The sequence below is a fragment of the Rhinatrema bivittatum genome, chromosome 16 (genome assembly GCF_901001135.1).
Source record: "Rhinatrema bivittatum chromosome 16, aRhiBiv1.1, whole genome shotgun sequence".
In the NCBI taxonomy this organism is placed as follows: Eukaryota; Metazoa; Chordata; class Amphibia; order Gymnophiona; family Rhinatrematidae; genus Rhinatrema; species Rhinatrema bivittatum.
This window is the reverse complement of record NC_042630.1, coordinates 6920827-6935231: the sequence shown is the minus strand read 5'-3', so window position 1 is coordinate 6935231 and position 14405 is coordinate 6920827. Positions and strand designations below refer to the sequence as shown.

General features: G+C 47.9%; 1 protein-coding gene across 3 annotated transcripts in view; it reads right to left on the bottom strand.

Moving 5' to 3' along the window:
* Positions 1-14405, bottom strand: part of CARMIL3 (capping protein regulator and myosin 1 linker 3) — a 96752-nt gene that overhangs the window by 60213 nt on the left and 22134 nt on the right. For all 3 annotated transcript variants that reach the window (XM_029579353.1, XM_029579354.1, XM_029579355.1), the window contains exons 6-7: positions 8265-8362; positions 4496-4566 (exon numbers count right to left, since the gene is read on the bottom strand). In XM_029579353.1, coding sequence (XP_029435213.1) covers positions 4496-4566; positions 8265-8362 — 169 coding nt within the window. The remainder of the gene's footprint in view (positions 1-4495; positions 4567-8264; positions 8363-14405) is intronic.

Here is a 14405-nt window from a genome sequence, read left to right as displayed (position 1 = left end):
GCATCCCTAATTAGGGTGAGACTGCGAGAGTCCCGCTCAAAGTACACTTTCACCGAAACTGCTGAATTCCAGTGCCCAGACGTCCAATCTGTAGTGATTGGCAAAGGTATGTAAAGACTTCCACATAGCCGCCCTGCAAATCTCTTGCAGAAAAACCAGTTGGCACTCTGCCCAGGAGGCTGCCTGCGAACGGGTAGAATGAGCCCTTGACCCCTCTGGGCTAGGACGACCGCGACAGATATTTATTTATTATTTAGGGTTTTTATATACCGACTTTCTTGATACAGATCAAATCAACTCTGTTTACATAGAACAATAGCTAATTAACAATAACAGGTCAAACCTCAAAGAGGAGACAGAGTGGGAGCAGAAAGTAAAAAGTTACATTATAACAAGGGTGGTCAACTTGGAATTGGAAATAAAGAGTAGGAGAACCAAGGTAGAGAAATATAAACAGGGAGAAAGGGCTTGAAGCCCACCTCTGGAGATTGAAGCCCACCTCTGGAGATATAAGCGGAACCGATAGCCTCCTTCAACCAACGAGCTATCGTGGCCTTAGACTTTTTTGCACCACTCCATAGCAAAAAAGGTGATCCGACAATCGGAAACTTTGTGTCCTCTAGATACCGCAACAAAGCCCTTCTGACATCCAGATGTCTCAATTCCTTAGCATGAGGCATATCAATCTCCAGATTTGTAAAGGCCGGAAGCTCCACTGACTGACTTATGTGAAACGCTGAAACCACCTTCGGCAGAAAAGATGGAACCATCCTTAGAGAGACCCCGGAATGCGAAATCCACAAAAGGGTTCTCTACATGACAGGGCTTGAAGCTCAGGCTTCCTCCTGGCTGAACAAATCGCTACTAAGAAAACCACCTTCAAAGTCAGATCTTTTATGGTGGCCCTCTTTAGAGGCTCAAATGGCGCTTCACACATGCCCCTAAGAACCAAGTTAAGGCTCCAAGAAGGACACAACTTATGAACAGGGGGGTGCAAATGCTTTGCCCCTCGAAGGAAATGCACCACATCCGGATAAGCAGCCAGAGTTGTAACATGAACCTTTCCCCCATAGGCAGCCCAAGGCCAACACCTGCACTCTCAGGAAACTAAAGAATATACCTTTCTTTAGGCCTCTCTATAGAAAAGCCAGAAACTGCACCACCGATGCTCACTGAGGATCAACCCCCTGCTCCATACACCAAGACTTGAAGACTCTCCAAACACGGCCAAGGAAGTAGAGATCTTGCGAGCTCGTAGAAGAAAAGAAATAACATTTTCTGGATAACCTTTCTTCCTCAATTGCCTCCTTTCAAAAGCCAAGAAACTACAAAAAAGCGATCCGCTTGATCTAAAAATATAGGACCCTGCCATAGAAGATTTGGTAGATGGCCCATCCTCAGGGGGCCATCCACGGCTAGACTGCCCAGGTCCACAAAGCAAGGCCTTTGCGGCCACTCCAGAGCCACGAGAACTACCTTTCCTGGGTGGACCTCTATTCTCCTTAGAACCGTGCAACACCTCTATGACAGACCTGAGTGTCTCCATCTGGAAACGAGGAACTTTGAGAGCCACATTCATCTTCTTCAAGTCCAGAATTGGACGGAAGATTCCTTCCTTCTTTGGCACCACAAAATAAATGGAATAATGTCCCATCCCCCACTCCTCCCGGGGAATGGGAACAATGGTCTCCAGCATCCTCAGTCTGTGTATGGTCTCTTGAACATTCAGTTTCTTTCTTGGCTAATGAATAGGTTTCTTAGAGGCCGAGCAAATTCTAAAGCGTAGCCTTTGTCTATCACACTTAGAACCCACTGGTCCGACGTGATCTTGACCCACTCCTCGTGAGAGAGTCAACTGACCCCCAATGAATGGGACCAAGGAGTGGGTCAGGCTCACCTCATTGTGTGGATTTGGTTCAGTTGGGCCCTTGGCTAGCAGCATCTCAGTTCGCTCTTTGTCTGCAAAGGACTGGGCCCAAGACTGAGACCTCCCTGAGGTTTGTCTCTGGCCTGCACCCAGAGCTCTGCTCTGATGGAAACACCTTTGACCTTGAAAGCGAGAGCGAACTGGCAGAAAACCCTTGGCCCCCTTAGGCTTGTCTTCCAGTAGTTTGTGCACAAAGCTGCTTTATCAGCTGTTCCAAGTGTTCCCCATAAAGGAGCTTGCCCTTAAAGGGGAGCGAACAAAGCTGAGCTTTCAATGAAATATCCGCTGACCAGTTTTGTAATCACAAGAGTCTCCTCGACGAGACCGCGGACACCATTGTCCTAGAAGAGGTGCAAATAAGATCATATAAGGTGTTCCATCTGCTCAGAGTCCTGGGGCGAGAGATCTCTGGCACTCTGTAACTGCTGCACCCATCTCAGGCTTGCCTGAAGCATAAAGCTGCTGCACACTGCAGCATGGATGCCCAGGGCAGAAACCTAAAAAATCTTGAGATGCATCTTGAGCTTCCTATCCTGGAGATCCTTCAGAGACACCGCACCAGCACTGGGATGGTAGTTCTCTTAGTGACTGCCGACAAGGAAACATCCACCTTCGGCATCCTCAAGAGCTCCAGAGTCTCCTCAGGCAAAGGATAAAGTTACTAATTTGAGACCTGTCTCAGGGATATTCCACTCCCTGGTCATCAATTGCTTAACCATCTTATGGAAAGGAAAAGTCCTGGCCAGGCCCCGTAAACCCGCCATGACCGGATCTACCGTGTCCTGTTCCGGCTCCTCCTGTGGAACCCCTATCCCCAGCTCCTCCAGGACACACTAGATCATAGGGCCCAGCTCTTCTCTCTGAAATAGGCGAATGACCTTAGGATCGTCTCCTTACATGGCAGGAATCTTCCCCGGCTCCTCCTCTTGATCCTCACCACTGTTAGGAGGGGGGACACCGTGAAGCCCATCCTCCGAGGGCACCCCCTGGTTGGAGTCCTCCAAGGAAAAGTCATCTGTGGTACCCCGCACACTGGATCTTTGACTTTCCGGATCCTCAAGGCCGCTGGCTTCTCTGAGCACCTGGGCACCTTACTAGGCTGTCCCTGAGAAAGCCTGTGCCTGGGGGAGGAACTCCTCTTGGACTTACTGGCCAGGTACGCTTTGTGCAATAAAAGCACAAAATCCGGCGAAAAATAAGAAGGACCCCCTCCAGGGGATCAGGATCTTCACCCGACTGCTCCTCTAGGGTCTCCTGGGCCTTGTCAGGGCTCAAATCGGCAGGCAACAGCGCTGGCAGGAGATCCCCTCCCCTTGCTGCTCTCTGCCCAGCATCTTTAAAAGTTTTCAAAATGGCCGTCGTTCCCGCGCTTAGTGGAAATGGATTGGCCTCATCCGCCAGAGCAGCCGGTATCCTGCTAGGGCTGCGCTGCTTGATCACTGCTGCAGGAGCTCCTCACGAGGAACCCTCTGCCCCGGAGACGCAACGGGCGCATCGGCTAGCCTTGAACTGTGAAGACTGTTCTCCACACACTGAACAGAGGCTCCTGCGCGGCATGACACTGACTGCATGGCAGGCGCCTAAAACAACAAGCATAATCGGGAGCCTCAAAAACAGCTCGGCCTGAACGCTGCATCCCCAGCCACCTCCGGCAGCGGGCCGAGCAGTAAAAAAACAACCACTGCTATATACTTCCTTCTGATCCTATTTTTTTTTTAAACTTTCCAAACAACCAGAAAAAAAGGATTACTTCCATGGAGAAGGGTGGCAGAGGCTTCTCATGATCCTTGCAGGAGGGGAAGGAGCCGAACCAGCAGCTGTCACCCCCGGCGCAGAAAGAGCAATTTCGGAGTCCCCAATCCCTGCTCATCCTTAACCTACTAACAGGGGGGATGGTCCCACCAGGACCTGCCAACCCCCTTGGAGGATGCTTTTTCTTTTTTTAAATAGTATTATCTCTCTTTTTTAGTTTAAATTTTTTACACAGGTACAGAACGCAGGTTTTGCACCACCTCCATCTGCTGGAGATAAAGAAATACTGAGGAGATGCAGGTGGCACACTGGATTAAGAGACGGTGTCTGTGAAACTTTCTCTGTCTCCATCTGCTGGAAGGGAGGCAAAACCCAGGAGTCTGGACCGATCTGGGTACGTACAGGGAAATTACAGGTACTTTGTACCTGCCGAGTCCCTTCTAGGACATTTTCAAAAGAAAGCTACCTGGGTAGTCTCTTTTTGAAAAGTAAGTGCAAGGTCTGCAGACACAAAAATTCCCCCATCCTTTACAGCAATATAGGCTATTGAAAATTGTCCCTTTTATCTCAGTGTCTCTCGGTTTACCTGTATGTAACTGGCTAACGATAACAGCTCTTTTTTTCTCTCTCTCTCTCTTCTCATTCCCTTTCCAAAGTTGTAATGTAGTACCATCGTGTCAGAAATGGTATTATGCCACCTGCACCAGAGATACCCATGCATCTGCTGCTGAAGCACTTTAATTGTGAGCCCCCAACAGAGAGAAGATCGTACTGCGCACCCAGCTCATGACCCCTCCTCCCCATTCCAGGACTCACCCACTGCACTTCTTCACGGCAACACATGCCATTGTAGTCGCATAGTGCTGCATAGGTCTCCGAGAACCCACCTGCAAGGAAAGGGAGAAAAAGCAAAGTTGCTTACCTTTAACAGGTGTTCTCCATGGACAACAGAACAAACAGCCACACAAGATGGTGATGTCATCAACAATGCTGAGTCGGTTTGTATGCTCTCCTAGCCCAGAAACTTCTTTGAGTCCCTTCTGGGGGACACAAACATGGGAACTATCATGTACTCCCCCCCCCCCCCCCCCAGTTTTTTTTCTAGCTTGTGTTCAACTTCTTGGGAAGGACTGTATGTCTTTTTCTTCTGCTGTTCAGGGAGAACACCTGGTACAGGTAAGCAACTTTGCTTTCTGTGGATAAGCATAACAAATGAGCCACACAAGATGGGACTTCCTAGCTAAGGGTTGCTTAGTGCTTTTTCTTCTTTTTTTTTTGCAACTCGTGACTACTGAGCAGAAAGTTGAATGATTAGTTTAGAATGTTGCTGAGCACACACTGTCCAATTTACTGTCTTGACAAGATACTTGCTCCAGGCAACAGCGCTGAGCTAATGTGTGTATCAATGACCATGTGGATGAAGAGTTCAGATGGGCTAATGTGATGACTGCTCTTAGCTGATGAACTTCGACCTAATGTGGAACTTGACAGTATTGCATTTCATAACAGTAGGAAATCCATCTGGACAAAGTTTACTTCATTATTGAGTTTTCTTTCTTATTTTCATCACACGCTATGAATAGCTAAAAAGTTTTTCTATGCAATTTAGTCCTTTCTAAGTAGAACAAGAGTGCCCAAGAGTCTACTGTGTGGCGAGGTAGTAACACAATCAATTGATTCAAGTGGAATTGAGATACTATCTTTGGCAGAAATTTGGGATGAATACATACTACCCAATTTTTAAATATTTGGGTATATGGAGGATAGGTAACAATAGCGCCTCATTTACTCTTTCAGCTGAAGTTATGGCTATGAGGAAGAGCATTTTCCATATCACAAATTTCAGGTGGGGTGTTGCCATTGGCTCATATGGAGGCTTCATTAACTGATGTAGCACTGTGTTGAGCATTGTGGAGGAAGTATCTTAATTGGAGGCTTTAAATTGTAGAGACATTTAGTAAACCTACAAATTATCGGAAGGTGCTTATGGACTTGGCCATAGAAACAGTCCTGTGTTTTTTTTTCTTAATGTCTGAGCATCGTTATCCCAGACTGTAAAAAAGTCATGGCTCGTGTTGGTTGTCCCCGAATCCAAATTTCTTTTTCCTTTCAGTCCCCACCCCTCTCCTTCGAAGCAGAGAGCAATGTTGCAGTTGCATCAAAAGTATCAAGGCTTATTGGTTAAGGGTAGTAATCCCATGCTTCTATTAAGGGTAGTAACCACTGCACTATGCTGGTTACCCCATGCTCATCAGTTCTGCAGACCGTAAAAGTTGGGGTCCTCGTTGGTTTATTTATTTATTTATTTATTTGAGGTTTCTTATATACCGATAGCCGTTTGCACATCGTATCGGTTTACATACAACTAATAACTTATGGGCGAAGCCCCTTACAAAGAACAGTAGAAGTTGGTTGCTGTCTAAATCCAATTTCCCCTTTCCTCTGCTGTTGAAGCAGAGGGCAATGTTGGAGTTGCATCAAAAGTATCAACGCTTTCTTCGTTTCCTTTAGGACTTGGCCATAGAAGCAGTCCTGTGCTTTTTTCCTTATGTCCGCAAAACAGTATCCCAGACCATGGAAGTTGAGGCCCTCAGTTGTCTTCTGAATCAAATTCCTGTTTTCCTCCTGCTGTCTAAGCAGGGAACAATGTTGCAGTTGCATTAAAAGCATCAAAGCTTATTGGTTAAGGGTAGTAATCTCCATGCCTTCTCCAAAGGGTAGTAACTGCTGTACCAGCAAGTTACCCCCCTGCACGCTTATCTCATTTCTGTTTTCTAGCCTTTATAGAGATCCACAGTGTTTATCCCATGCCCCTTTGAATTCTTTGACTGTTTTCTTCTTCACCACTTCCTTTGGAAGAGCATTCCAGGCATCCACCACCCTCTTCGTGAAGAAATACTTCCTGGCATTGGTTCTGAGTCATCCATCCTGGAGTTTCATTTCATGACCTCTAGTTCTATTGTTTTCTTTCCAATTTAAAATGTTTTGGCAGTTGCAAACATTGTAAAACTTCTTACAACTCAACAATAATTTCCTCTTACTCTTGAAAACTGAAGGGTATTTATTAAACATCTTTTGAATAAACAATGAGTGTATGATAAATGGCTTCCAGGTATGTACTCCAAGGAGTTGTCAGAATCTTGTGAAATTTCTGAATTTGATAAAATGTATGATGATGAACAGGATGAGTGGTTTTAAATATATTTCAATGGTCTCTGCTTTCCGTTTTTCTTCAGGTCTTGCAAAAAAGATGGTGGAAGCTTGGATCTTAATTCTTAAGTGCTCCATAAAGGGCCTTCAGAATTTTGGTTTTGTGTTTAGTAATTCTTTCACATAAGTTTTAACTAAATCAGTCAAGAGCTTTTGCACAAATGCGTGACAATCAGAATACTGAGAAATGGGAAGCTTTGGCCCTCTGGTTGCAATAAGGGAGGTGATAACATGGTGCTTACAGGAGGCAGATGATTTTGTAGTCTGCTTAGCTTTTTTCAGACTGGATGTTCTTCCACCATTTCTTTTCAGCATCAGATTTTTGGAGCTGTGCTCTGTCCATCCCATTGAAGCTGTGGTCCTTGGTACCGGTGAGTTGGCACCAATGATTGTCTGCGCTGTTAACTCGGCCCATTGTCTTTCGGCACTGAGCGTCTGCACCATTTGCTTTAGGCTCAGAAGTGTCTGTAACGACATCCTTTGGTCCCCATGGCGCTGCATGTTTATGAAACTATGCCAATTTGTCATGATGCTTTGGCACAGGATATTCAGGCACTTGGTGCTTCAGGGTAGAAGACGTTTTTGAAGTTGAGGATGGGGATCTTTCTCTCTTTCTATGATGTTTGGATCTTTTGTGCTCCAAAGAGCTTCTAAGTTCATATTTGAGCTTGAGATCACGAGATACTAGCGCTCTCAGGAACATTCTGCTACAGGGACTGCAAGATGAGCTGACATGATCTGGACCTAAACGACATCTGAGCCACCAATCATGTTGGTCTGCTGAAGCCATCTTATGGTGATATCTACCACAGGTTTAAACAGATTTTTCTCATCTTCTCTGAGAAAAATTTAGAAGCCATAATAGTTGCTGTTTGCCGGAATGTGGAGATTTTCAACTTTCCTCTTCTTTTCTTCCTTTTCTCTTTATTTTTTTTTAAACACGATTGATGTGAGAGGATACAAACATGACCGTTTTCAAAGCAAGCAAATTAAGACTGAGGATGGGTGTGCAGTGATGCTAATGCGGGAACTCCCATCCATGCCCAGAACAGACTCAAAGAATTTTCTAGGTTAGGAGAGAATACTGGCCAACTTGGAGCCATCGGATGACATCACCATCTTGCGTGGTGAAAACACTTATGGTCTGCAAAGTCATCTCTCTGAGGCATCACTTGTGCAAGGAGACAGAACCATGATGGAACTCATCAATGGGAGGGATTGGAAAGCTGACAGATGGAAAGGTTTGACTAATTTAGGATTAAAGCAGTAAGTGCTGCACTTGCTGGCTACACGTAACTGGAGGATTAGGTGCTAATTCTTGGGTGGAGGGGGATCTGGGAGGTGAACTAGCACAGTGGAATAGCTGTTCTCTTACCACAGACATAGTGGCTGGAGGATGTGGATGTCTCCGAGCTGGGTGAGGGGTTCCTGGTGCTCTCGGGGGTGTCAGGGGTCCGGCGTCGAATTGAACATCTTAGAAGAAAAAAGTGAGGAAGAGACAGAAAAAATGATGGCTAAAGAGAAAAGCAAAGGTACAGAGAGGGCTAGCTCAGTGCAGCTGGGGCTGCTGTGGAGGCTGTATTCATAGCCCCTGAGAGTGAAGGGGAATTTATAGTCACTGTGCAATGGTGACACCTAGTGGCTAGATTTAGGGCCTAGAATTGCAGGATTCCAAAAGAAGTCCTGGTGCAGGGCCCAGGGAGACAAGGACTGTCACTGCAATGACTGGACTAAAGTAAAGCAAATGTTGCTTACCTGTAACAGATGTTCTCACAGGACAGCAGGATGTTAGTCCTCACAGGATGGAGCCCAATCACGGAACACTTTTGTCAAAGTTTCTAGAACTTTGACTGGCCCCTACTGGGCATGCCCAGGATGGCACTAACCCTGCAACCAGCAGGGGTCCCCCTTCAGTCTTGTTTAAAAGCTACAGGCAGTGCTGAAAAATAAAATAAGAAATGTAACGAACCCAACACCATGGGGTGGCGGGCAGGTTTCGTGAGATCTTCTGTCCTGTGAGAACACCTGTTACAGGTAAGCAACGTTTGCTTTCTCACAGGACAAACAGGATGGTAGTCCTCACATATGAGTGAGTACCGAGCTGAGGATGTCCGAGTATGCACCAAATGTACCCAGGTGTGCAAAGGCACTAGGACTGGGGTGGAATTTGGCAGAAGACATCCTGAACCCTACCGGGCAGGCGGAAGGGTGTTGGTGTGTCAAGTTGTAAATAGGTTGGGCAAGACAGACTGGCCGAAGATGGAATCTTGTCTTCCGGCTTTGTCTAAGCAATAATGGGCTGTAAAGGTATGGCGAGAACTCCAGGTGGCAGCCCTGCAAATGTCAGGAAGCGGCACCGATCGTAGGTGTGCTACTGAAGTCGCCATGGCCCTCACAGAGTGTGCTTTAACACGGTCTTGAAGTGGAATGCCCGCTTGCTGATAGAAAAAGGATATGCAGTCCGCCAACCAGGAGGAGAGAGTCTGCTTACCCACAGGCTGCCCCAATTTGATGGAGAGGAAAGAGACAAATAATTGAGTGCTCTTCCTGTGGGCAGCTGTACAGTCTAGGTAGAACGCTAGAGCCCGTTTACAGTCAAGGTTATGCAGAGCCTGTTCTCCTGGATTGGAATGGGGCCTGGGAAAGAAGGTAGGTAGTATAATGGATTGATTGAGATGAAACTCCAATACTACCTTAGGTAAGAACTTAGGGTGAGTGCGGAGTTCTGCCCGGTCATGCAGAAGTTTAGTGTAAGGCGGATAGGTAACTAGAGCCTGTAACTCACTAACTGTGCGAGCCAAAGTGATTGCCAAAAGGAAAATTCCTTTCCGTGTGAGATAGCGAAGATCACAGGATTGGAGAGACTCGAATGGTGGTTTCATGAGCCTACCCAAAACCAGGTTGAGGTCCCAAGAAGGGGCCAGAGGACGCAGCGGAGGCTTGAGATGAAGCAAGCCCTTCAGAAAACGTGTTACAAGGGACTGTACTGAAATAGGAATGTCCCCGATACCTTTATGGAAGGCAGCTACCGCACTGACATGCATTCTGATGGAGGAAGTTTTTAGACCAGATTCTGACAAGTGCCAGAGGTAGTCTAGAAACGTCGTGGTAGGACAGGTAAAAGGGTCAAGGGATTGAGAAGAGCACCATGACTTAAACCTGTTCCATTTGTAAAGGTAGGATTTTCTCGTGGAAGGCGTCCGTGAAGCAATCAGGACACAGGAAACCGGTTCCGAAAGGTTAAGTGGCTGAAGAATTAACCTTTCAACATCCAGGCTGTCAGGGACAAGGCTTGAAGATTGGGGTGGCGTAGGCACCCGTCGTTTTGAGTGATCAGAAGCGGGTCCTTTCCCAAGGGAATGTGCCTGTGAATAGAGAGATCCTGAAGTATTGGAAACCACATTTGGCATGGCCAGTGAGGTGCTATCAGAATCATGGTTCCCTTGTCCTGACGTAACTTCACAAGAGTCTTTGAGAGAAGTGGAAGTGGAGGGAATGCATATAGGAGACCGGTTGCTCATGAGAGGGAGAACGCATCTCGTGGTTGATAGTGTTGGCTGCGAGTGAGAGAGCAAAAGTTCTCTACTTTGCGGTTTTGAAGTGACGCAAAGAGATCTGTATGAGGGTAACCCCATTGTTGGAAGATCGAGTCCGCCACTGAGGGGTTGAGAGACCACTCGTGCGGCTGAAAGGTGCGACTCAGCTTGTCTGCTAACACATTGTCCACTCCCGGCAAGTAGGTGGATCCGAGGTACATCGAGTGGGAGAGGGCCTCCGCCCATATTTGCGCAGCTTCCTGACACAAAAGGTAGGAGCCCATCCCTCCCTGTTTGTTGATGAACACATGGCCACCTGGTTGTCCGTCTGATTCAGGATGACTTGATTGGACAGGCGATCCTGAAATACCCTGAGAGCATATCTGATTGCTCGAAGCTCCAGGAAATTGATTTGGTGTTTGGCTTCCTCTGGAGGCCAAGATCCTTGTGTCTGCAGTTTGGCCACATGGGCTCCCCAGCCGAGGTTGGAAGCATCGGTGGTGAGAATTATTTGAGGATCTGGAGCCTGGAAGGGCAAGCCTTGGAGGAGATTGATCTGATTTTTCCACCAGGCTAGAGACTGACGGAGTGAGTCGGTGACATGGACAATGGTCGACAGGGGCTGAATGGATTGAGTCCATTGTGACCTTAGAGTCCACTGCATGACTCTCATGGTCAAGCGGGCCATTGGGGTAACCTGAACTGAGGACGCCATGTGTCCCAGCAGGATGAGGAAGTGGCGTGCAGTCGTGCGGTGCTGAGACTGCAGCTGATGTGCGAGAGAGACGAGAGTGAGAGCTCGCTGATGAGGCAGAAAAGCTTTTGCCTGCAAGATGTCCAAGTCTGCTCCTATGAATGATAAAGTTTGAGATGGAATTAAAAAGGATTTGTCGTAGTTGACGAGAAATCCTAGCGAAATCAGAGTATGTAAGGTAAGATGTAGGGACGACAGAGCAGTTTGCTGAGTGGGAGCCCTGATTAACCAATCATTTAGATAGGGGTAGACGTGAACACCTTGAGTCCTGAGGAAGGCTGCAACTACTATGAGGCATTTTGTGAAGACTCGTGGTGCAGATACCAGGCCAAATGAAAGCACTCGGTACTGATAGTGCTTGGGGCCTACCAGAAATCTCAGGAATCTGCGATGAGATGGAGTTATCACAATATGTGTGTATGCGTCCTGGAGATCTAGAGAGCAGAGCCAGTCTCCTCTTTGCAAAAGAGGAAGAAAAGAACCCAAGGTTACCATTTTGAACTTTTCTCGATGGAAGTAGTTGTTGAGGGCATGGAGGTCCAGAATTGGACGAACGCCTCCCGGTTTTTTGGGGATTAGAAAGTACCAGGAATAGAACCCTAGGCCGTGTTGAGAGTAGGGCACTGGTTCTATTGTTTTGGACTGGAGGAGGAGGGAGACCTCCTGTTCCAGGATGATAGAGTGGTCGGATGTTCTCCATGTCGGTAGAGGTGGGGAGTCCGGTGGAATGGAGAGAAAGTTCAGATGATAACCTTGAGCAATTATCACTAGGACTCACTGGTCTGAGGTGATTGTGCCATTTCAACAACAGGTGGCACTCAATCGACCTCCCACTGGTATGTGAGGCAGTGGAAGCTGGTTGCTGCTTTCTATGCAGGAGTCAAAAACCGGAAGCAGGGCCCAGCTGAGGAGCTGCTTGAGGCTTTTGTTTTCGTAGTTGACGAGACTGGGTTTTTTGGAAAGATCTCGTAGAACGAGCTCTAGGTTGTGGCGGGTAGGATTTCTTCGGATGGAAGAATGTCTTCTTAGTGTCCTTTCGGAGAGGTTGTTTTGAGGAATACTCATAAGGCATCAGAGAGAGCTGTCTCAGGGTCTCATAATGGTCCTTGAGTTCCGCCACCGTCCGTTGAATCTGTTCGCCAAACAGATTGTCTCTTACACAGGGCAGGCAGACAATCTGTCCTGTACTTCAGGGCGAAAGTCCGAAGACTTGAGCCAGGCCCATCTTCTTGCTGAAATAGCAGCTGCAGATACCCTGGTAGCAGTGTCAAAGATATCGTAAGATGATCTTATCTCATGCTTGCCTGCCTCAAAGCCCTTGTTCACTAGGGTTTGACGTTGTTCTTGGAATTGTTGAGGCAGGGACTCTGTCAATTCTTGTATCTGCTTAAATAAGACACTGTTGTATTGGGTCATATAGAGCTGATAAGAGGCGATTCGGGAGATGAGCACTAAGCCCTGGAAGACACGGCGACCAATGGCATCTAGAAATTTCTGCTCCTTGCCTAGGGGAAAGGAAGAGTGGGGTTTTGATCTCCTTGCCCTCTTTTGGGCCGATTCTACAACCACAGATTGGTGATCCAACTGAGGCTTTTGAAAACCTGGGGCTGACTGTACCAAATAAGTGGTGTCAGCCTTCCTGTTGACTGGAGTAACAGAGCCAGGGTGTTCCCAGTTCTTTTTGAGGAGATCCAGAAGAACCTGGTGAATAGGGATGGAGGTTATTTCCTTGGGAGCATCCAGGAATTGCATCGTTTGATGCCTGTCATCTTGTTCGGTCTGTAACTGGAAGGGAACCAATTCAGACATCTCCTTCACAAAATTTATGAAAGAAAGGTCCTCTGGAGGAGAACGCTTCCTGCTTTCAGTAGGAGAAGGTGGTGACGGCAAGTCATCAGTGTCTGGTGAAGAATCATCAGGCCAGGTATCATAAGGATCAGCACCTGCCCCTCCAGGAACCAATGGGGGATGGGGCGGTGGAATTCCTGAAGGTCCAGGTCTAGGCTCTGAAGGAATCGAAGAACTGGAGGCACCGATGAAGGCATCGAAGGCACCGGTGCAGGCATCGATGGATGGATCGGTGGTGCCGACGGATGCATCGGCATCAATGGCTGAGGAATCAGTAGGACCCCCAATGGTGGAGGGATGCGGAATGGTGTTTCTCCTCCCGATGACAAAGTAAGCGGAGATGGTACCGGAGTCATCAGTGACCCGGGATCCATCGGTGGAAAAGCGGCAATAAGCGCTTCCATCTTCGAGAGCAGTGGTGCCAACGCTGCCAGAATTGGGTCGGTGGTCGTTCCACGATCGGCACCGGTGTCGGTGCCGGAGGAACTTGGAGTCGATGCATCGCCTTGTCGATGGCATCCTGAACCATCCAGTCCAGTTCTTCATGGAGACCTGGAGCAATCAGCCCCGGCTCCGGAAGGGGAGAAGGAGGCAGAGGCATAGTTGGAGGGACCACCGTTAAAGGCGGAGTCGCGGCTCCCGATACCTGTCTGGGTGAGGGTTGCCTCAGTGACCCGGTCGCAGAAAAGGTCGGTGCCTTTTGGACGGGGTTTTTTCGATGGCGGCTCTGACGATGGCGAGGTCGATGATTTCGCTCCCTCGATGGTCCGAGACTTCCGATGTCGATGGCGATGTTTCTCTCTACGATCCTCTCAGTCCTGAGAGGGAGTAGAGGTAGTTGAAGGCCGAGAAGTCGTCGACGCCGGACGGTCACCAGCCAGTGGTCGATACTGGCACGAAGTGGATGGTGCTGGTTCAGACAACTTCGATGCAATAGACGGCGTCGGGGTTGGAGCACGGAAGAGAAGTTCCATCTTCTCCATTCTGGCCTTGCGACTCTTTGGTGTCATTAGGACACATTTGGTGCAGGTCAGGACATCGTGCTCACATCCAAGACACATTACACAGACCTTATGAGGGTCTGTTATGGACATGGTGCGGCTACAGTCCGGGCACCGACGGAACATCGATGCCATGGCCTTGAAAAATTTGAGCCGCGGTACGGTCGACGGCCAGTAGGCCGCGAGGGCCAAACTCGACGGAAATTGACCGAAAATGGATAAAAAACGTACCGGAGTACCGCGGCTTGAAAAAGTTGAAGGAGGGACCCCTGTGGGGTAAGAAAGTTTTCAGTAATTCCATGAGGAAAATTCCTGTCAGGAATCTCTGCAGAGCTCCTTAACCACGTGGCTAATGCTGTGCGGAAAAAAGAAGACTG